The sequence below is a fragment of the Typopeltis vanoorti genome, chromosome 2 (genome assembly GCF_054136105.1).
Source record: "Typopeltis vanoorti isolate ZY-2024b chromosome 2, IOZ_Tvanoo_1.0, whole genome shotgun sequence".
NCBI lineage: Eukaryota > Metazoa > Arthropoda > Arachnida > Uropygi > Thelyphonidae > Typopeltis > Typopeltis vanoorti.
The window spans coordinates 125,209,586-125,231,607 of NC_143550.1; the positions used below are offsets into that span (position 1 = coordinate 125,209,586).

The window sequence follows — 22,022 nt, forward strand, 5'->3', positions numbered from 1 at the left end:
ACCATCTTCCTGTACTTCCTTCAATTCTAACTGCTGACTCACAACTCAAATAAAGACTAAGTATTGCTTGATATAATGCCCCATTGACACCATATAACTGCAGCGTATTGAATAGCTTCTCTCTTGGCACCTTGTCATATGCCTTTTCCAAATCGACAAAACTTAAATACAGATCTTTGTTATATTCCCATGCTTTCTCAACTATTTGTCGTAAAGTGAAGATCTGATCTTGACAGCCTCTATTTGGCCTGAATCCAGCTTGTTCTTCACCAAGCTTTTCTTCCACAATTCTTCTCAACCGTTTCTCAAGTATACTTGCATAGATCTTTCCAGGAACACTCAGTAGGGAAATACCTCTGTAATTCTCACATTCAGTTTTATTTCCCTTTTTATATATGGGTACTATGAGAGCTCTACTTCAATCATCGGGAATTCGTCCCTCTGTCCAGGCTTTCTGAACTATGCAGTGCAGCCGCTGTAAGACTCTTATACCACCATACTTCAGCATTTCTGGTCGAATATCATCTACTCCTGCTGCCTTTCCACATTTCAAGCCTTTGATGGCTTTTTCTACTTTAAGTATGGATATGTATTCCTGACTGCATGCCTGGTCAGTGTTTTTTATCACTGTGCTGTCATCACTGCTTGTTTCATTTAGCAGTTTTTCAAAGTAATTACTCCATACTTCAAGGATATCTTTTTCTCCTGTTTTCATGTCACCTTTATCATCTCTAACTCCTTTTACAGCACTCTTTCCTCCATTCCTAAGCTTCTTCAACAACCTCCAGAATATTTTTCCACCTTCTTGATATTTATTTTCTATATTCTTGCCAAAGTCCTCCCATGACTTTTGTTTAGCTAGTTTTACACAGTGTTTAGCTTTCTTACATTTGTCTCTGTATTCTGTTAGAGTAAAAGCTGACTTATTTGCCAGGAACTTTTGATATGCTTTCTTCTTTTCCCTTCACTGCCTCTTTAACTTCCTGTGTTCACCAGGGAGTTCTGATTTTTTTATCCTTGCACACAACCTCACCACATGCCTCTCTGTCAGAATCAATCAATGTTTTCTTCAGAGTTTGCCACTACATCTCCAAGGTTTGATTCCTCTTCTCAAACTCTTTCATTTTCTTTTCAATAATATTTCTGTATTTTAGTCTACAGTCATATATTATTCATCTCATATATTAATATTTATGTTTTAAGTGAATATTGAGATGATCTATTTTGAGTATTAAGTTAACTTGTGAAAATGCATGTTAATATTGTTCCCTAAGATTACTAGGTTCTTAATCTTATATAGGAATTGTTTCGTTGATAATCTTATATTACTAGGGATGTATGTGAATTAATTTGTTTAGCATTGATTTGATTTTGATCGAATGTTCTTTGTATTCTATGATAACTAATGTGTTTAATAAACCTTTTGCTATCTTTAAATCAAATTGCCTGTGTTTAGAATCCGATGCACCACTCACAAAAAGTACAAATCTAAGTGGGAGGAAATAGGTTGTAGTTTAGGTCACGATTGCAAACCATTGGTCATTAGTGTACATCTGTAAATTCACTTCTTGATTAAGATTTCTCTTTCTTAATCTAATGGTTGTAGGTGGCACAGCGTTAAAATATAAATTTTCCTAGAGCTTTAAGAGAGGCAAGATCTACAGAACCTTTTAACACCTTGGATTTGGCTCGCCCTGAGGCAATTCCTTTGTGTTTCAGTAGTACCACGTGACACCCTTAAGAATGCGTATTCATAAGAAAGTAGGACACAACAATGTGCTTTGCATTATGGGAGATACTGAGACAAGGGGTGATGAGAGCTCGTCCACCTTTACTACGAGTTGCCTCAGTCCTGAAGATACTTCAGGTGCAAACTTTGTTTGCATACACTTGGATAAAGGATTAAACTAAATTTATTATAGTCTAACCAAGTGAAAAATAAACTTCCAACATCTTTCTCTAAATCCAGAGTAATTTAATAATAAGATGGTACACCTTTTGGCAACTTGTATAGGTAAATATGACCTCTTCATTGCTTCTGCTTCAATGCATGTTAATATTGTTCCCTAAGATTACTAGGTTCTTAATCTTATATAGGAATTGTTTCGTTGATAATCTTATATTACTAGGGATGTATGTGAATTAATTTGTTTAGCATTGATTTGATTTTGATTGAATGTTCTTTGTATTCTATGATAACTAATGTTATCACCAATGCTGGGTCTGGCTCCCACTGACGAGACCTCAATAAAGGTTGAAACTGGTCTGGGTAGTGGCCCTTCCCTTAATGCATAGCATTATACATGTCTGCAATGAGATGTGCTTTGCATTATGGGAGATACTGAGACAAGGAGTGATGATAGCTTGGTCCGCCTTTACTACAAGTTGCATCAGTCTTGAAGCTTTGTTTGCATAAACTTGGATAAAGGATTAAACTAAATTTATTATAGTCTAACCAAGTGGTAAATAAAGTTCAAAAAATTTAATACTATAAATTAATTTCTTGGCATCTTTAATTTGTATTATAACTAAGTGAAGAAACTTCCAACTCTGGTTACCTAGTTTCTACCTTTATGCTGAATATCTTATTTTAGTTATGCATATAAAAATTAAAATGAAAAGTTGTTATATAAAATGAGAATTTCTAATCGGCTGTTAATTAAAATTTTTTTTATATTATTTGTTATAGGAACTGGACTTGTACTGGGTGTGATTTTTTCACTATTGATGAAAAGTAAGTTTCAGTTAGAAAATTTTTAGAGGATGTTTTAATTTATCCTTTTACCTCTTAGGTAGAAAGATCTTTATCTGAATAATTTCAGATAGGATTTTAGATTCTGAAAACCTTTTAATTACAGTGGTAACTTTTTTTTTTATCTTGATGAATACACAAGTCAGCTAAGTTTTAATAATTCTCCTGTTACTTGCAGTATGACATTAAATTAGATTAATGAGTTTTTATTTATTTTTTTTCTCTCTTAATTTAATTATTTTTTTCTCTTTAAATTATAAGAAAATGGCTGGGCAAAAAAAAAAAAGTACATGAATTATTTTTGAAAATAATTGATACTTGAAGTGCATTTCTAGAATACCTGCTCTTTCTTGGAAAACAACATTGAATAAGAGTTAATTTTGGAGCATAGGTTTTTACAACAGTTATTTTCAAGATCATAAACTTTTAAATATTGAATTAAGCTTTTTCTTATACAGAAGAAGACACTGAGAAATCTATTTGAAATTGCACGTGATTGGTCTGGATTATTAACATAGTAAAGGTGGGGGAAGGTGATGATCAGTTTTTCTTGTATCACTGGAACCATATTGAATACGTGATTCAAATTTTTGAAATAAACACACACTTAATTTTCCATTGCTGGTAGGGCTGGTTATGTCTTAGTGTTGGAAATATTCCAGGTCATTCAAATGAAAGAAATACAGAGTGAGTTCATGTCCTGTCATCATATTTAAAAGACATATTCTACACCTCAAAATTAACAAAAAGCTTCCAATAAAAATGAATCTGGAAACCTCACATTTCAAGATACAGCCGTTTTGTAATGGCAAAACGAACAACAACAATGACCTGCAGTGCAGATAGAAGGCAAAATGCCAAGAAATAAGCATACATCCCTTGCTAACTGGCACAAGAAACACAGCAAGATGGACATATTACAGGTGCTCAAAATCACCTCCATGCCATGCTACATAGCTGTTGCCTCACCTTAACAGCCTGTACTTTAAAGTTCCTGGCTGAATGTCATCAAAGACAGGAATGGAGCATTACTAACAGAAGAGTTGGAAATCAAAAACAGATGGAAAGAATACTGTGAGGAATTGTACAGCAGAGTATAAAGAAAATGTGGAGCCCTCCCACCAGGAAGATTTTGATTTGGAACCTCTTCCACTTAAGCATGAAGTTGAAAGAGCAGTTAAGCAGCTCAACAGCAATAAGGTCCCAGGTGCAGATGAAATCCTAGCAGAGTTAAGGCCGCAGGGGACAGAGGGATGAGTGTTTCATAGATTGATTACAAGGATATGGGAGACAGGATCATGGCCTAGAGACTGGAAGAAGTCAGTTTTCATACCACTACATAAAAAAAGGTGATATGAAGGCATGCAAGAATTATAGAACTATTAGTTTGATATCCCATGCAAGCAAAATTTTATTGAAGATCATATTAAATAGGATTGGGGCCAAAGTTGAGGCAGAGATGCCCAAGGAACAAGCTGGTTTTAGGAAAGGTAAGGGCACCAGAGATCAGATCCTTTGCCTTAGACAGATCATAGAAAAATATAAAGAATTCAGACTCCCTCTGGTAATGTGTTTCTTAGACTACTCTAAAGCTTTTGATTGTATTGAGCATGTGAAACTGTGGGAAGTAATGAAAGGAATGGGTTTTTTTCCTCAACACACTATCAGGTTGATAGCCAACTTGTATAAGGAGCAACAAGCCACAGTAAGAACAGGTGTTGGATTGACTGACTGGCTTCAAGTTGGAAAAGGAGTTAGGCAAGGATGTTTACTTTCACCTCACTTGTTTAGTATATATGCGGAGGACATCATACGTGAAGCATTGGATGAGCTCAGAATTCGAATGAGCTCAGCATTTCAAAATCCACATGCAATAATTGCATGTGGATTTTGAAATGCTCATATGTTCATTTTGTGGTAGAAACTGACGTATGTTGTTGTGATAATTGAAAATAACATCTCAAGCGAACGTGCCTCATCTGTCAAAAAAACGAGTGAAATTTTTGTACTGCCTGCATTGTTGTAACACTACTGACAATACTATCCATATTTGATCATCTGATAAGTGCTTTAATCTGCTGGAAATGATGAGTAAACTTGATTTTTAAGTAAGGAACCTCCATAGAACTGCTTGGGAGATTCTCTTCTTCCACTACAATCGTTTGTTTGCTAGTCTATAGATTCTGTGTATCCTCACAGTTCATTTTGTGAACAGAAACTGCCATGCTTGTAAATGCAGTGATGGATCTACATTTTCAGAATCCTAATGCTCCATTTCTATTTTATAGTGTGTTTCCACCTTCTATAATTATATGAGAAATGGTTAATACCACAGATTCAGACTCAGGATATTGTTGTTATGATAAATTAAAAGATTGAGTGAGAGACAAAAGAACTTCAAAAATACTATATTTATTTACAAATAATATTATTGTAGATTTTTCTGTATTATCTTAAATGGTGTGTAAAATGCTTGTTTTACAAGTGCTATATACAGTTTTAAAATAAATTTTTAAAGGCTCACATTGAGGATTTTGTGAGAATACACAAACTTTAAACTCATAACACTGTTTCTTCAGCTGTCAATAATGGCTATAAAATATAAATTTCTTAACTCGTACCTGTTTTTTTGTTCAAAAATTATGCAAAATTTTTGCACAATCTTTCTTTAAAAAAATGTATTTCTTTCATATCTTCTTTGCAGTATTAGTTCCTTTCCTATTTCTTTAGACGTGGAAGCTTCATCATTATCCTTAAATACAAAAAAGTTCATTTCTTATGGGTTTACAATGCTTATCTGGAATGTACTTTCTGCATACTCTATCAAGAAGGAACTGTCTTTTGCTTAGGGAAAAACTATCTGTCACAACTTTGCATCATATAAAGGAAATTCATCTATTAATTTTAGGATATCTATTTGTTTCCCTCAACACTCTTATCCACCTTTCTGGCTTCAGAAATTCCCTTAAAAACTATTTTCTCCCCTAAAACTTCCAACTCCCTTCTAAAATGCGATCTCTTTCTGTCTCTTCTAATGAACAACACTTTATTTCTCTTTAGGAGATAAATTTATTTAAAGTGCAAAATTGTATATAGTGCTTGAGAAACATAAACATTTTACACACATCATTTAAGATAATACAGAAAAATCAACACTAATATTAATTGTAAATAAATATTATTTTTTAATTTCTTTTGTGTCTCTCTCTCTTTCTCTCTCTCTCTCTGTAGGAAGCTTCAACAAAATTATATTATGTCTATAGAGTATAGCATACATGTGTGTTGTTTATGAGTATGGATTATATTTGGTTTTAAGGAATGAAAATGGAAAGGATTCAGAAGATAAAAATATGTCATTGTGTTGATCTCTTTGAGGCATGCAAGATATAGCAGATATACTTTATAAATGAATTTCTTTTTTCTTGAACATATCAAATAGGCTTCAGTAGTGCAGCAGTGTTTCATAGACTTGTATTATATATACTGTTCAGTTATCAAATGTTAAAAGTATAAAAAATTTTATGGTAAGTGAAAATTCATAAGGTATTATTATTTTTTCAAATCTGATATAATGGAAAACCTAAAGTAGGTACTTGTAATCAGTAAATCAAAATTAACAAGGACAATATATTTTTGTTGAAGAAAGGGATCTGTACGTTCCTTTATTCAACAAAACTACACTGAATCCTATCACAGCAGGTATTATAAGCATAGTTGCTGTGGTGGGATTCGGTGTAGCTTATTTGGACTTGCAATTTAAAGGTTATTGTTTTCTGCAGTTTTCAGAAATTACTTGCTCAAAATATGTAATGAAAAATTATATATACAGTCAACTCTCACTATAGCAAACACCATTATAACAAATTCAGGCAAAAACAAACTATCATTCCTAACCAGAGCTGCACAGGGATAATGTTCTTTTGACAAGAATAAAATTAACTGTAGCACCCTGGCCACTAAAACTTTTTACATCTCAACAAACTATTCTGTGGTCCCTATGAGTTCTCTATGCTGAGAGTTAACTGCATAATTTTTTAATACCCTATCTTAGTTTTATTTTTTTATTATTTCAGGAAGGAAATGGCCAATGACTTTGGGTTTAGGTATTGGATTAGGGATGGGAATGTCTAATTGTCAACATGAATTAAATCAACCAGTTTTAAATAGGATTCAGAAGATAAAAGTATGTCATTGTGTTGATCTCTTAAATAATTCTGAATTTTAATATTTTGAATACATTAAAATCCAAAATTAGACCTCAGCTTTTTTCTATAGAAAGCATTTACAATGGACAATATTGATCATTTTGTATAATATTATTGCATGGCTCCGTGGATTCCAAAGACTCATCGTGAGGAGACCCAAATTATCTGCACTATCGCACCTCTCCTTGAATCCATTAACAGACAAAGTACTCGCAGCTGACTTTGGCAACCCATGCTATTCATTTGCCACTCTCCAAGTGAAAAATCTAATCCTCACACCCTTGCTAACCTCACTCTTATCTAGTTCCCAGGGATGACCTCTTGTCCTGCCTTTCTAATCACATGCTGAAATATTCAATATCGTGATCAATTTCCTGATATGTACCCTCAAGCGGTGTTCAGTTACTATGACAGCACTACATGATTAAGTTTACATTATTATGTTGATTATCCTATCAACAATTTTCCCTCTAAAATTGTTGATAGGAGATTAATAATAATGTAAAAAATAGTGTGCTGAAATATTTACTGTATTAATTCCTATAAAATAACTTAAATGTTTCTATTGTTTCCCATGTTTTTTGCCTGTCACACCAACTTTTGTGACTCACAAACCCTCAATCTGTTTCTCATGGGAGCATTCCCCCAGATGACTCACCATCATGATTACTCGCTTCTGGATCCTCTCTACCACTTTCCCATCATCACATAAAACTCTTGGCTTCATCAGTTACCTACTCAACTTGCAGAATGATTTAAAATAGGATCCGCACGGTTAGCCTAGTGGCTTTGTGCTTCGCAACAATATGCCTGGGGAAGGAGTGGCCTAGGTTCGATTCCCTTCGCCAACGTGAGGAGCTTAAGGATCTTCCTCAGCCATAGCCAAGTTAGCCGGTCTTGGGCTGTTTGCAGAATGAAAAACCACAGGGTTTTTCATTCTGCAAGCAGGCAAACCGGTCTTCTGAACACACGGATTACAGCCAGGAATATTGAACCGACATAGGCCTGACTCATCAGCCTATGTTGGTTCCGGAGCCCAGATAAAATTTGGGGGGACTCAGATGGTGCTGTACGTTCTGGCAAAAAAAAAGGGGGGGATATTGTACCATCACACAGAAAGGAAAGGAATAGGATAAATTTGCATCATCAGCAAACAGCTGAATATCTCCCTTCAGATTATTTCTTATCTTTTATGTATAAATTAAACAGCAGTGATCCAAGCACAGTCTCTGCACAGCACTAGTCACCTGTCTTTTGGGTTATACTCCATCCTGTACTACTTTTTAGTATTTGTCCATTTACCTTTTATCCATATCACCAGTTTCATATCCATTCCCATTTGTTACAGTTTGTGTTACAGAGTTCCATATGGTTCCATATACAGTATTCCATATAGATTATTTGGAATTATTGTTTCAACTCCTCTATAACGAATGCACCCAAGTTTGAAAATAAAATAAGCGCATGCACTATCTTTACCCATCTCCCTTCTGGTAGCCAGTTAAATGTTTTATAAAAGATTTCATTCTTATTATATTTTGATAGTTAAAAAATGTTTTTCTTATGTAAGATAAATTAACACAGTTGATTGTGTGCAAATATTTCATGTTTAGATCATGAAATATTTGTTTAAAAATGATAGCCTGTTGATTGTCTCATACTTTTTGATTGCAATTTGTATTAATAAAAGTTTTGTATGAAAACGGCTTTTTTTTTTTTTTTATTTGCTCGACAATGTGAGCCCTTTGTTAAAATTTCCATAGCTCACCACTGGATATAACCTTGCAAAGTGGTCACTCAGTAGCTCAACTATTTTTGTGTGTGCCTCTGTCACATTTTTATCATCAGCACTCATTAAGGTTTATGTTTCCATTGTCATTTTTCTTTCAACTTGCCACACATAACGAAAGAACTCTAATTTCCTTTGGCCTGCGTGGCCATTTCTTCTTATAATCTAATTTTGCCTTTCTTACCATGCTTGTCACCTTTCTTGCCTGATCTTTGTACTGTTCATGAATTTGTAGGTCCTCTTTCTCCTTATACCCTCCAAGTTTTTTTGCAGCTCATCTCGAGCTTAATGATACTACTCATCCATTTAACTCCTACCTGATTTATTCTCCTTACTTTTGATATACAGTCTGATATTGCTTCTTCCAGATATCTTTACTATCCCCTGTGCACTGTGAACATCCTTCCCTTGCAGATTTTTTTTACCATGGCACTGCTTCAAGCCATCTCCTAAGCTTATCATAATCACCTGCCTTGTAGTTCCATATATACCTCATCTTAACTGAAAAATCCACTTGTTTTGCTAATTCCCAAGTCAAGACCACATGATCACTCTCTCTCCAATTGGAAGCAATGTAGTCTTCTTAGTTATGGACAGGTCTTATGATCCTATAACCAGATCCAAAACTCTTGTACCCTGAGTCCCTCCATCACATGCTACTTCAAGTAATTATCTCTTAGTAAGTGTAATTCCATTTCTTTCCTACAATGCAATCTTTCCTCCTTCCAGTCTGTCTTCTAAGTAGACATCCCCCATAATAATTACTCTACCTGCTTTCATTGTACTGATCTGTTGAACCAATTTTATATTTTGTTCTATGGACCTAAATCTCACAGCAGCTTGCTTTTTTCTTTTTTTTTTTTTAACATTTTCAAAAATAGTAAGTTTGTGTGGCATTTCTTTTATGCTTGTAAATGTTTTAAGATTTATTGGAACATTGATATCAAGCTTTAACTGATTGCTTCAGACTACAAATAAGATGCAGAATATTGATGTGAGAAAGAGTTAATTCCTTCTTTTGTTATGCATTAGGTCTAGCAGCTTATGAAGGTCTAATCACTTAGGTTCTCATTAACCTATTTTAGTAATGAAGTTAATTTTATCTCCATGTACTCTCTAGCTAATTTATTTGTTTTGCAAGAATTAAAATGTGAGTTTACAGGAAGGGGGGGGAAGGGACTCTGAGGCTGCCTTCATATGGGACTTGCTTACTTTTGCATAAAAAGCTTTTATAAATGTTCCTTTATTATTATAAAAAAAATACTGATTGTGCTGTTATGTAAGCATTACTGATACCGTTTTCCAACTTAAAGACATGCACAACTTTATATGGAGCAAAGACAAGAAAATTCTCATTGACTATATTATTGATATCTTCACACTGGTTCAGGATACAGGAGTATATAGAAGATTTGAAATTAAACATAATCAATATTCATTTAGTTTTGAGCAAAATAAAAATTATATTGAAAATAATTTACAAAAGTTTTTGATTCTTAAAAAAAAAAAAAAAAGTTCAGCAGCTTTCAGGGGTAAAATGTGGACTCAGGTAGTATTCAAGAAAAAAGTTTCAGAACTAGAATCAAACTTGAAGACTCAGTAGCAAACTCTGAAGAAAACTTTGATTCATCCATGGACTCTTGTAATGAAGTTGTTTGCAATGATAGAAAATTCAACTAAATGGTGGACTCAATACAGAATACAAACAAATCTCAATACAAAATACAGACAAATATATAAAAATGCTTTTTTTTTTGTAAAATTAGCTAAACAAGTCATAAGAAGACTTTGGTAGGAGTATTGAAGATAAATACAGAATTATAATATTTTATGCAATAAGAATGCAAGGAAGAGAAAGAATAGTGTGAAAGAGAGGATTTTACCCTGCAGACTCATCATGGATAAGAGAGTGCTGATGAGAGTGGATTAGTGTTTCCTTGGGATGCAGAGAGAGAGAGAGAGAGAGAGAGAGAGAAAGTGAAAGATTATTTTGGCAGCTACAAGTAATCTGCCAGGTGACAAGTGTGATATTTGAAAAGATATGAGGGAGTTTCTTGAATAAGCAAATATGAAGAATGAGAGTATAAAGATTGTAAGTCAGCTGCTATATGTGATGGAGACAAGTTGCAAAGAAAAGTATGATTGCATAATGTATAGGTTGTGCAGAAAGAATAGCATGGAGTTTGTGGATCAGTGGAGTGATGAGTGGCCAGTATGTTTACTGGAAGCTTACACATACTGGCCATTATATACACATAAACTCTTACCACCACCCAACACAAAAACTAGTGTCATTAACACTCTGAAAAACGGGGCTTTGAAGATTTGCTCCAGTGAATAAGCACTTAAAGATGAATTAAAAGTTATCAACAATACCTTCCTGAAAAATGGTTACAGCCAAAATACTATCAATAAATTACTAATTATATGAAGAGCGAAAGGCTTCAATTCGGTGACATGAACTTATTTAAGTTAAGGGATATTATATCCCATATTGTTTCTTAGCCGAATAAGAAACTCAGAGTTTCATGCCGAATATAGAAACTATATAAAGTTCGGCGATTCCAAGCGTAAGCAAATACCTGGATAGCGCAGCACCTGACCCTTCAAGGTAGTGCAAGCTGAGGCAACTCAGAGAAAGGGTGGAGCAAGCTCCGGTCACTATTCTTGATATTTCAGGTGCTGCACTATCCAGGTATTTGCTTACGCTTGGAATCGCCGAACTTTATATAGTTTCTATATTCGGCATGAAACTCTTGGAGTTTCTTATTCAGCTAAGAAACAATATGGGATATAATATCCCTTAAGTTAAATAAGTTCATGTTGACGAATTGAAGCCTTTGGCTCTTCATATAATTAGTAATTTATTAGGACACCTCTTGGCAGTTCTCATAGAAGGGATGTAAGTTCTGTTCGCTACAAACTTGGTATTAACTAGGTCTACCTACACACTGATGAGACCTCAAAAAAGATTGACACCGGTCTGGGTAGAGACCTTCTCTCATAATGTTGAACAATAATACAGCTCCTAGGAGTTATGTTCGCATTATGGGTAAATATCAAGAATAGTGATTGGAGCTTGCTCCACCCTTTCTATGAGTTGCCTCAGCTTGCACTACCTTCAAGGGTCAGGTGCTGCACTATCCAGGTATTTGCTTATGCTTGGAATCGCTGAACTTTATATAGTTTCTATATTTGGCATGAAACTCTTTTGAGTTTCTTATTCGGCTAAGAAACAATATGGGATATAATATCCCTTAACTTAAATACTATCAATAAAATTCTTCACAAGATCCCACTTAAAAACAAAAATAAACTAGATTACAATAAAACTGTAACCATTCCATACATTAAAGGGATATAAGACAAAATAAACAGAATACTACAGAAATACAACCTTAATGCCACCTTTAAACCTGCAAAACTAAAGAACTTATTCAACTCATCCAAGGATCCACTTCCTCTGCTGGCTCACCCTGGAGTATACTGTATTCATTGCACCTGTAATTTGTCTTATATAGGTGAAACAGGACACACACAATTTTTATCTGAAAAAAGGGACATAAATGGCACATTAAATATAATAACTATGGTAAATCCAGCCTTTCTGATCACCCTGAATACTCTATATAGAATTGACTGGAAAGTCACCTGTTGTTTACATCACACTAAAACATGGTATGAACGTAAATTTAAGGAGGCCTGTGAAATTCTTATCAACCAATTAAATTTTAAAATATTTTGGTGGTGGTGGTGGGGGGGGGGGGGCTGTCAAGCAACATGTATTGAAATAAATATGGTTTGAACATTAATTTTTATTTTTTTGCACTATTCCAATTTATGGAAATGTCATATCTTTATGTTTACAGATTTAGATACATTGTTGTTTGTGAAAAACTTTTTCTGGTTTTATGAACCAGAAATTATGTTAATTAGCATTGCATTCTTATTTTGAATATCACAAATTTATATTCAGTAGCATTTAAAATGAACTCGCAGTTCAAAAACAAAACAGATTATATTTTTGTTATTTGTCGAGGGCTCATTTCACTAATAATAATTCTGTTTCATAGCCATTATAAAATATGCAGTGAAATTATGGGACATTAATTTAAATTTTATGTTCATTTTGAAGTCTTCCAATCACATCCCCCCCCCCCCCACACACACACTGTCATGTCCACTCAAAATAAGTGAATTATAAAGATTTACTTTCTTCTAATTTCATATTTGTTACTTTTGCTGGGTGTATTTTACATTTGAGTATCTGAAATCTAACTTCATTTTACCTGTCAAGAAATGAAACGAAGTAATTATTCTCTTATCTATATAGATACTGTTTCTTTGCAATTTTATTATTACAACCACTGCCTTGTTTTCTTTCTGGGTTCTTTAGGAAATAGTGATCAGCTAAATTTTTGCAAATAAGTACCTGTTATTGTCCATACTTAAAATCATCTTTATGTCACAAAAGTTAGACATGAAGGTTAATGTCATTTTCTGTCCTTAAGGAAGAAAGCTGAGCAACATGAAGAGCATACAGAGAAGTGTTCTCTTTATAGAGAATCATTTTTTTCTTTGCTATTTTGTGGTAAAAAAATATTATCAATGCTACTTTGAAAATTTCTCATCTGTGGCACACATTGCTAGGAAAATTTAAAAGATAAAGTTTCACTATCAGCGGACTGCATTCCTATTTAATTAAAATGGTCTTATACTATGCACATTTCAAAAAAGTGTTTCTTCATGATCATGTTGTGGGAGAGGGGGAGGAGTTAGCCATCAAAGGTGATATACAATTTTAATTCTATTATGAAAAATTTGGAAATGAAATTTCACTTCACTTGTGATGCATGCATCCCTACATATTTTAAATGATAAATTATAGCAAGAATATCTCTTCCTCAAAATTGTCAAATAATATGTAAACTAGCAAAAAATACATACATAACAGTTTACTTCATAACCACTTATTTCAGTTTGTAATGAGCAATTCTGAGAAACGAAGAAAGTTTGAAGAGTGAAGAACTGCAGATTATGTTATACAGATTATACATTACATATTATTCAAGATTTGCATATAATTCTCAATAAAACAAGATCATAAAAGTGCAAACCTTCATGCAATCTGCAAAGTATTGTTCAAACTATGATTATGAATAAAAAATGCAGAAAACTTAATTTGGAACATAAGGGGGCTTTTTAAGATTTGTATTTTCATTGATTTATAAAATAATTGTTAGACAAAAATAATTAGCTTGAATCAAGTTCTAGGAGAATAAAATGTATTGTTGACTATGATATTGAACACAGTTAGCACAAAAAAATTGATAACTTTGGTTTTCCAAGGTGATACAATATTCAAGTGAAGAAAGTATGAAAAGATCTCTTATTTTGCAGTGGCATTAAAAACTATAATTATATGATAAAAGAAGCAGAAAAAAATAAAAATAATTTGGTATTTAGTCTAATATAACCAAGATTCCAGTTACTGAGCATATGGCAAGGAACTGCGTTTTCTTTCTATAGGTAATTGAACGCAGATATGATACTAAGTAATCTGGTTAAGTATGAAGAATTATTGCCCCTTGTAATGGATATGATTGTGGAATTGCACTTCTTATCCATGTTCTTTCAACAGATAGTATGTATTGTATTCAGAATTTGCTGGCTGTTTATGTACATCCTGGCCGGTGGGGAGGTTAATGGAGTGAAAACAACATAAAAGAATTAAATAGATTTAATGGTTTAAATATTTTTCCTGTTACAGACATCTGGAATATAACATGAAAATTGTAATAATCTACACAGATGATACAAACAAGTAGATCTTAGACTAAATGCTAAGAAAGGTGCTCTCTGTGCACCTCTCTTAGCATTTAGTCTAACATCTACTTGTTAGGCAGCCTTTACTGTTGAGTGGAAAGTCTAAAAATACTGTTTCTGAACTCTGAGAAAGTTGTGCACAGATGTGTTTATTAACATTTGATTGGTTTTAAATCATCTTATTTCAAAAAAAGTTTGTCATGCTTGCCATGTAAATGGAAACTCCATTTATCCAGAGAATTTAAAACAGTTAGTCTTCCTAAAAAATATATATATAGGGATAGTGAAATTATACCTATTTGTGTGAAGTTAAAAATGAAATTCCACTCTAAAAAAATTTCCATAACTACAACTGTTCTGGCTTTGCATTTTTGTGAGAACAGATCACGCCACTCATAGTAATCTAGCTGACTAAACGCACCCATTATCTCTTAAAGCAGAACTCTATTCCCAACTTGAAACTTTAAATTCTCAACTGCTTTTAGACCTTGTGTTGCATATAGAACTTAGTATCTGCAACCTTGCCTCCTGATGTTGCCAACAATGTCCTTATGTAAGTTGTGCTGCCTAAGAGAAATCTCTCTCTCTGTGCTTTATAAATTATATGAAGATGAAAATATAATTACTACAGTTGATTGTAGTGTCACTGTGAAACTTATACCAGCAGATACATTTCTAAAATGAATGCATTGCTCGGAGACTGTGCTACATATAAGTGTTTAAATTATTATGGGCCACTTCACAAAGTTCTTAGGCTCATTGAGGGAGACTCTAAACATCATGCCAAGCACCATCTAACATTCACGCAGTATCTGTCATACTTTGCTATGAACTCATTCAGTCATGGCACCCACAACAGACTCTGACAACCTATTCCACTCGTTCACTATTCTCCAAGAAAAAAAAAAAAATCTTGTTCTAACACCCTTGCTAACTACACTCTTGCTCAGTTTCCAAGGATGGTTCTTAGTTCTTCCATCACCAGACCTGTTCTGAAAAATTTCCTGTGTATTAATCTTGTAAAAAAAAATCTTTCAGTAATTTGTGTCTCAATCATATTCCTTTTCTGCCTGTCAACGAATTTCTCTTACTCTCAGATCTTCATCCTGTCCTCATAAGGTTCACTCCACAGACCTAATACCATCTTGGTCGCACTCCTCTGGATCCTTTCCACCTCTTCCTCATCCTCAAGAAACCGAGATGAGATCTGCATGCAGTAGTTAAGATGGAATCTTACCAAGGCTCTATAAAAAGGTATAATAACCAGCTTGTCTCTGTTTGTTAGGCTATTCTTCAGTAACCAAGTAATCCAATGAGCTACTTTAGCCACTTTTGCAGTAAGCCATCCAAACTTTAATTCCCTATAACATCCTCAAATCCCTGGCTTCATTAATTTCATACAGTACAGTTCCATCAATGTGGTACACAGCTGGTAATCTTTTCACCCCCTCATGACAGAGATTATTCTAAATCTATCACCATTCCTTATATCTAGGGTACTTCTGAAAAGCTAACAAAAATCTTAAAAAAATATGACCTTGACAACCTGTTACAAAGCATATAAAAAATTGGCATCGCTTATCCACTCCACCCAAGACCAGCCACTTCCTCTAGACTTACCTGGAGTATACCAGGTCCCTTGCTGTTGCAAACTGTCCTACGGCCAAACAGGCAAGACAACTAATATCAGGATATCTGAACACGAGGACCCTATCCAGTTTCGCCAATACAGCCACTCAGGACTTGCTGACCATGCTTTGGACACCCACCACAAAATATGCTGGAAGAAAGCCACTTGACTACACCTCAGCAAGTATAAATATGAGAGATTATTCCTGGAATCAGCCTCAGCTCTGAAAAACTTCCTAAATCTCAACAAATTTAGGTGCATGAGACTGCCCCAAATTTGGGAAGGTTGCATTCTAAGAACATCAGCCCAACTTCCAAGACATCCCAATTTAGCCTACTAGGGGGGCACATTTAGGACTCCAGGACTGACTTCAGTTGCTTTCTTCAGCCACATTTGCTTAGTGTTAATGTTAGTGCCTACATGCACACATTATTTTGTGATCTCCCTGAAAAAAATTAAAATTAAAAATTCTAGTATACATTATCTTTCCCTAAAATCTGACAGTTATCACTTGCCTTAGTATGTAAAAATAATGCAAAGCACACCCCCTTTTTTGGATGTGTATAATGCTATGCATATTGGAAGGGCCTCTACCCAGATCAGTTTCAACCTTTGAGGTCTCATCAATGGGAGCCAGACGTAGGAGAGATACCAAGGTTGAAGTAATGCAGAAGTCATATCTCATATACAAGTGCTTGTATATGTGCTTGACCTTATTAATAAAAAATCTCTGGATGAGAGAAAGATGTTGAAAATTTTTCACTTGGGTTTATTATATATTAAAGATACCAAGAAATTTTATACTTGGTTTTAATCCAAGGTTTTTTCCAAGGAAGCAAAACAATGTTTTGCACGTGAAATATATTCACATATGAGCTACTACTTGTATATAGAGACTAATGACTTCATATCACTTGCAAATGATGATTTTCCAAATGATGTCTCTGTGTCATTAAACCTTAACATTAGCTGCAACTATACACAACCACTTGTGATATGATGCATTTTTTCCCCATTGGGCTGCCTTGGTACACTTGTTGGAGAAGCAAAGCTTAAATAGTGCTCGAGAATTTTGTGTGGAATTGGGAATAAAGACCTTTATTTTTGTAAGAATTTTTATTATTCAGTCTGAGCAGGTTATGGACCAGGAGAATGGAAACAGTAATCAGAACCATGGAAAGAAGGGAGGAGAGATCATCCTGTGTGGCTACTTTGTAATGTTAATGGGAAGTAAGTCTCAGAATAGATGGGTGAGGAGTGTTCTGTAGCAAAGGAAACTGATGAGGTTATGGTCTGAGTTACCAAGTGAAGAATTGACATCTATAAGTATATTTGGAAGGTGAACTGGTTCAGAAAAGGTTGAGTGTTAGTAGGACAGTGATGATTATTGTATTTAGATGAGCAGATGAATGACCTTGGTGTACCTACTAGCTTGATCAGCAGAATTGAAGAAAAGCTAGTTTGAGTTGTGGATGTTGAAGTCCCAAAGGAAGATGAACTCACTCAAAGGATTTTGTTAATAGAAAATTTATCTTTAGAAATAGATCTAGGTCTGAAGGGCTATTAGAATTTGTGGAGCAATACGATATGCAATGAAGTTTGGCAAGGAAATTTGCTAAATATGTACGTGCTGCTTCCCTTGTGACAGAATGAATTTTGTAAGGTGTAGTTTGGTCAGTTGAGTTTCCATTAGGAATAACAAATCTGGTTGGGATGGACTATAAATGGTGGTATATATCATCTAAATTACTGAAGGCCATGAAATAAGGAAAGTGTTTTTTTTTTTATTAGGTTTTATTCTTGAGATTGTTTTTTGTGGGAATTCAAATTCAATTTTATTGTAGATCACAGAACATCCAAAATAAAATTGACTTTTAATGTTCATTGTTTGTAAGAAGGAAGAGTCAAGGTATAGGGATATGCATAGCAGATAAGACTTGTAAAACTACCACCCACACCAAGGTCGCTCTCTCTTGTCTGTCAGTGGCCTGTGGCCTTGATAGTTCCCACATACCTTCTTATAGAATAAGTGATATTAGGATTATTTGCTAGATGATCAAGAAACCTCCTACTTGTTACTATCAGGTTTGGTTCTGTGTACTATTTAGCATCTTTCCTTTGGAATTGTTTTACTGGGAGAATGGTCTGGGTTTCTGCATGGTTAAATCTCTATATCTACTCACTGCATGTTAGAAGAGAGGGACAGAAACTGGAACCCTTATGCTGAAGGCTAAACATAGAAGCAAGCCACTTCAAACCTTCAGTAAGCAAGGGGAGGTAGTGGTGTATCCCACAAGATATGTAACCATAAGTTATCTTCACCTAAAGGTGTAGTTTGCATTTCCTGCAACTATGGACGATAACACTTTTGTGAAGGTAGTACTCACTGGATATGCCAGAGCAACAGCACCTAATGTCATTCAGGGACCAACATGTTAAAGCAGCTAAGCCATAAATACTTAAACCCCCCCTATGAGGGGGGATCAACTCGCCCCAATAGGAATGATGGGGGAGAAAAAGGGAGGAAACTCCATATGAATAAATCTATAATATTAATGTCTATAACTTCATTTGGCTACCTTTTTTTTCCAATCTTACTGAACAATATGGAAGAAAGGTTGAAAGCAAACCTAAAGCAAATTGTTCATCTACAACTAGAATACCAGATGATCATCTTCACTCAGCCAACACACAAGGTCTTTTCTCAACCAGTTCTACTTCCATATACACTATTGAGGTCATCTCTCTTCTCACCAACTTAGACCATAATGTTATACAGGTTTTCATCTCTAATGGAATACTACCCTTTCCTCAGCCATTTTCAATCATGTGTCCTTTGACATTGCAACACCAAGTAAGATCTCTGGACCTCTCTCCTTTCTTCTTTCCAGGTCTTCTTTCTGTGATCAAGTTGCAGAAATTATTTATGTTGGAATTGAGAGCCTGTATTCCCCACTCTATTCAAAATATGTTATGGTTTTATAGAATTATGGTTTTATAAGTTATGGTTTTATAGAATTATGGTTTTATAAGTCATGGTTTTATAGAAAGTGTGCCAACAAAAAAAAAACTCCAACTTCATATCTCAGTTTTCACCAAAGCCTTCCGTCTGTAATTGCAAAACAACTATTAACTAATCGAAGTCTGACTCTTTGAGAGCTTAATGCAGAAACCTCACCTCTTGCACAGATGATAGTCATGCCTTCTGGTCCTCTTGCAAATATCATTGGGTGCAATTTCTGTCCATCTTTTCTGACTCTCCATCCCAGATGGTATTATTGCAACAGTGCCTAAAATGAAAGCTTGGCCTCCCGGCATCATTCTTCTCAACCAATACCTGCATAGATGACCAAAGCAAATTGCCTCCAGCTATAGCAAGAACAGTGCAACCACATTTCCTAAGGCTTTCTGCAAGAAAAGTGGAAGAACCTTGAAAAACCTGTAAGCTGAAAAGGCTTCTACTGGTCCTGATGGTATCTTCATCTATTTGTACTTAATGTGCTTCTCCCTATTATACACAGGATGGAAAGCAAGCCCATATTCAACCTATTCCAAATAAAGGAAATAAATTTCTGTCATTGAACTACTAACCTGACACTCTCATCATGGTACTCTCTGAAGTAATGAAGTAATCATCTGTAAATATCATAATTTATAATTATGAATCTTTTTACAATTGTTTCTCTATTCTGTATATCATTAGTTTTGGTTTCGTAACACATATATCAGCTAGCGATGTACCTGTTATAGATATTATTATTGCTGTTGTTAAAATGTAAAGTATTTGAGAAATTGATATACTTACTAGATTTTGATGGTTATGTTACTTTCAATCCTTTTTATCATCATCATCAAATTCTTGCCATGTACCCTCAAGGGATGTACAGGATATGATAGTACTACATGAAAAATTTACATCATTACTAACTTCCTATTTACAATTTTCCTCCAAATCAGTCTGTTACTTGTCAAGACTCCAACATTATCAGATCTATATTTCTATCGTCTAAGGCACTTTGTACCGTATCAATTCACCTATATCTTGGTCTTCTTCTGGGTCGTTTTCCTGCCAACCTGGCAGGAAAACGACTAATCTTTCCTCGGCCATTCTGTTTAAGTGACCATACCACCTGAGATTAGCTCTGCTAATGCATTCCTGGATGCTGACAATGTCAAGTTCTTTCCTAATGTCTTCGTTTTTAATATGATATGTGCCATTGATGCCATCTGTTCACGCCTCTAATCTTTCTCAGGACTCTCATATCTGCAGTCTCTAGTCTTTGGTCAAATGTTTTACTTCTGACCCAGCTCTCAGATCCATAAGTTAAAACTGGTTTGAACACTGTCTTGTATACAGCTAACTTTTAGTGTTCTGACTAATTTCTCTCTTATTCCATATGAATTTATTCAATTGACTTCCTACCATACCAGCTTTGTTGGATTCTGTTGTCTACTTCTATATTTAATTTACCATCTTCACTAAAAATCATGCCTAAGTAGCTGAAATGTTTCACTTGTTCCACAGGTTCTCCGTGTTGTGTTTTATAAAAACATTCTCATTATGCTAATGGGGACGAGTCAGCCATTATACCTAACTTCTTGCTTGCCACTTTCATGGAGTGTGCATGCTTACCAAGGAGTTTGATGGGTGATTGACAGCTGACAGAGGGAGCATTTGGTATTGGGGTAATGGAAAAAAAACAAGAGCTAATGGAAGTTTAAGAACACAGATTAGAGAAATTTTGTTCTTATGAAGTTTATAAGTTTTATGGCACAGTCTGAAGAATATTAATAGAAGATTCCAAAAAGGAATCGTAGAACTGTCTTTAAACTAGAGGAGTTGAGACTGTCAACAAGTATTTAGTAAATAAAAAGAGATTGCAGTCAATGTTTTAATTGAATGTTCGAGGAAACGCTGAATGGAAAGTCTCATCAGTCTTAAGGACGGCAGATCTATTTGTTATTTCTACTGGAAAAGGCGATGGAATTAGCTCAACTTAGATATGTTGTTCATAAAGTAGTAGAAAAAAAATTTTTTTTTCTCCAGTACAAAAATTAGTAAATTGTGCATCAAATTGAACTGCAAGAGGTAAGAGTATTTATACTTCAGAGACAGGAGGAATAATGTGTGCTACATAAGAGTGATAAGAAAGGATCCTATGGTAAAGAAGAGAATTTTATATTTTCGGAAAAGGTCCTAACAAAGAAACTATGAAGATTGGTTAGTCTTGTAGACATGATTAAGTATATGTTAAACAATCCAGTAATAGAATGAGTCAGAGAATGGGTGAGTTTAATATTTTTGGATAAAAAAATCTAAAGCAGAGATTTATTTTAGAAGGCCTTGGATCCAGTATTTTGTTATGTAATTTTATTTAAAGTGTATATATTTTTTGTATTTGGTCTTGAGTCGGTGATTTTCAGGATTCTAAAAGAAACAGATAAGTCATTGCACCAATCAGAGTTGAACCCTTATGTAATAATAAATACTCAGAATAAAAAATCATTATAGAAATAATCTCATAACAAATGCTGATTTCCAATCTCATAACACAACCATCATCTGGAGAACTGCTTGCTAATCAGTGATTATCAATACAGATACCACCACTCTGAATTTACAGGTCTTCTGCAGTTTCAAATCTAGATAAAGAATCCTACCTCAAAACATTTCTTTTTTGTGAATGCTTGTGAAAATTTTCATAAATTATTGGAAAAAGGATTATGACAACGAACTATTACTGCAAAATATTTTAATCAAGAAAACTTATGACACATAAAATTAAACATATTAAAATGTAACTCTTCTAGAAATAAGTT

At 34.4% G+C, this 22,022-nt stretch overlaps 1 protein-coding gene across 1 annotated transcript in view; it reads left to right on the forward strand.

Annotated features, from left to right (window-relative positions):
• The window catches only part of LOC150109415 (MICOS complex subunit Mic10-like), a 55,879-nt gene that overhangs the window by 32,517 nt on the left and 1,340 nt on the right, over positions 1-22,022 (forward strand). Inside the window, exons 2-3 of the mRNA XM_090408076.1 lie at positions 2,690-2,734; positions 6,826-6,935. Of these exons, the coding sequence (XP_090264202.1) occupies positions 2,690-2,734; positions 6,826-6,935 (155 nt within the window). The remainder of the gene's footprint in view (positions 1-2,689; positions 2,735-6,825; positions 6,936-22,022) is intronic.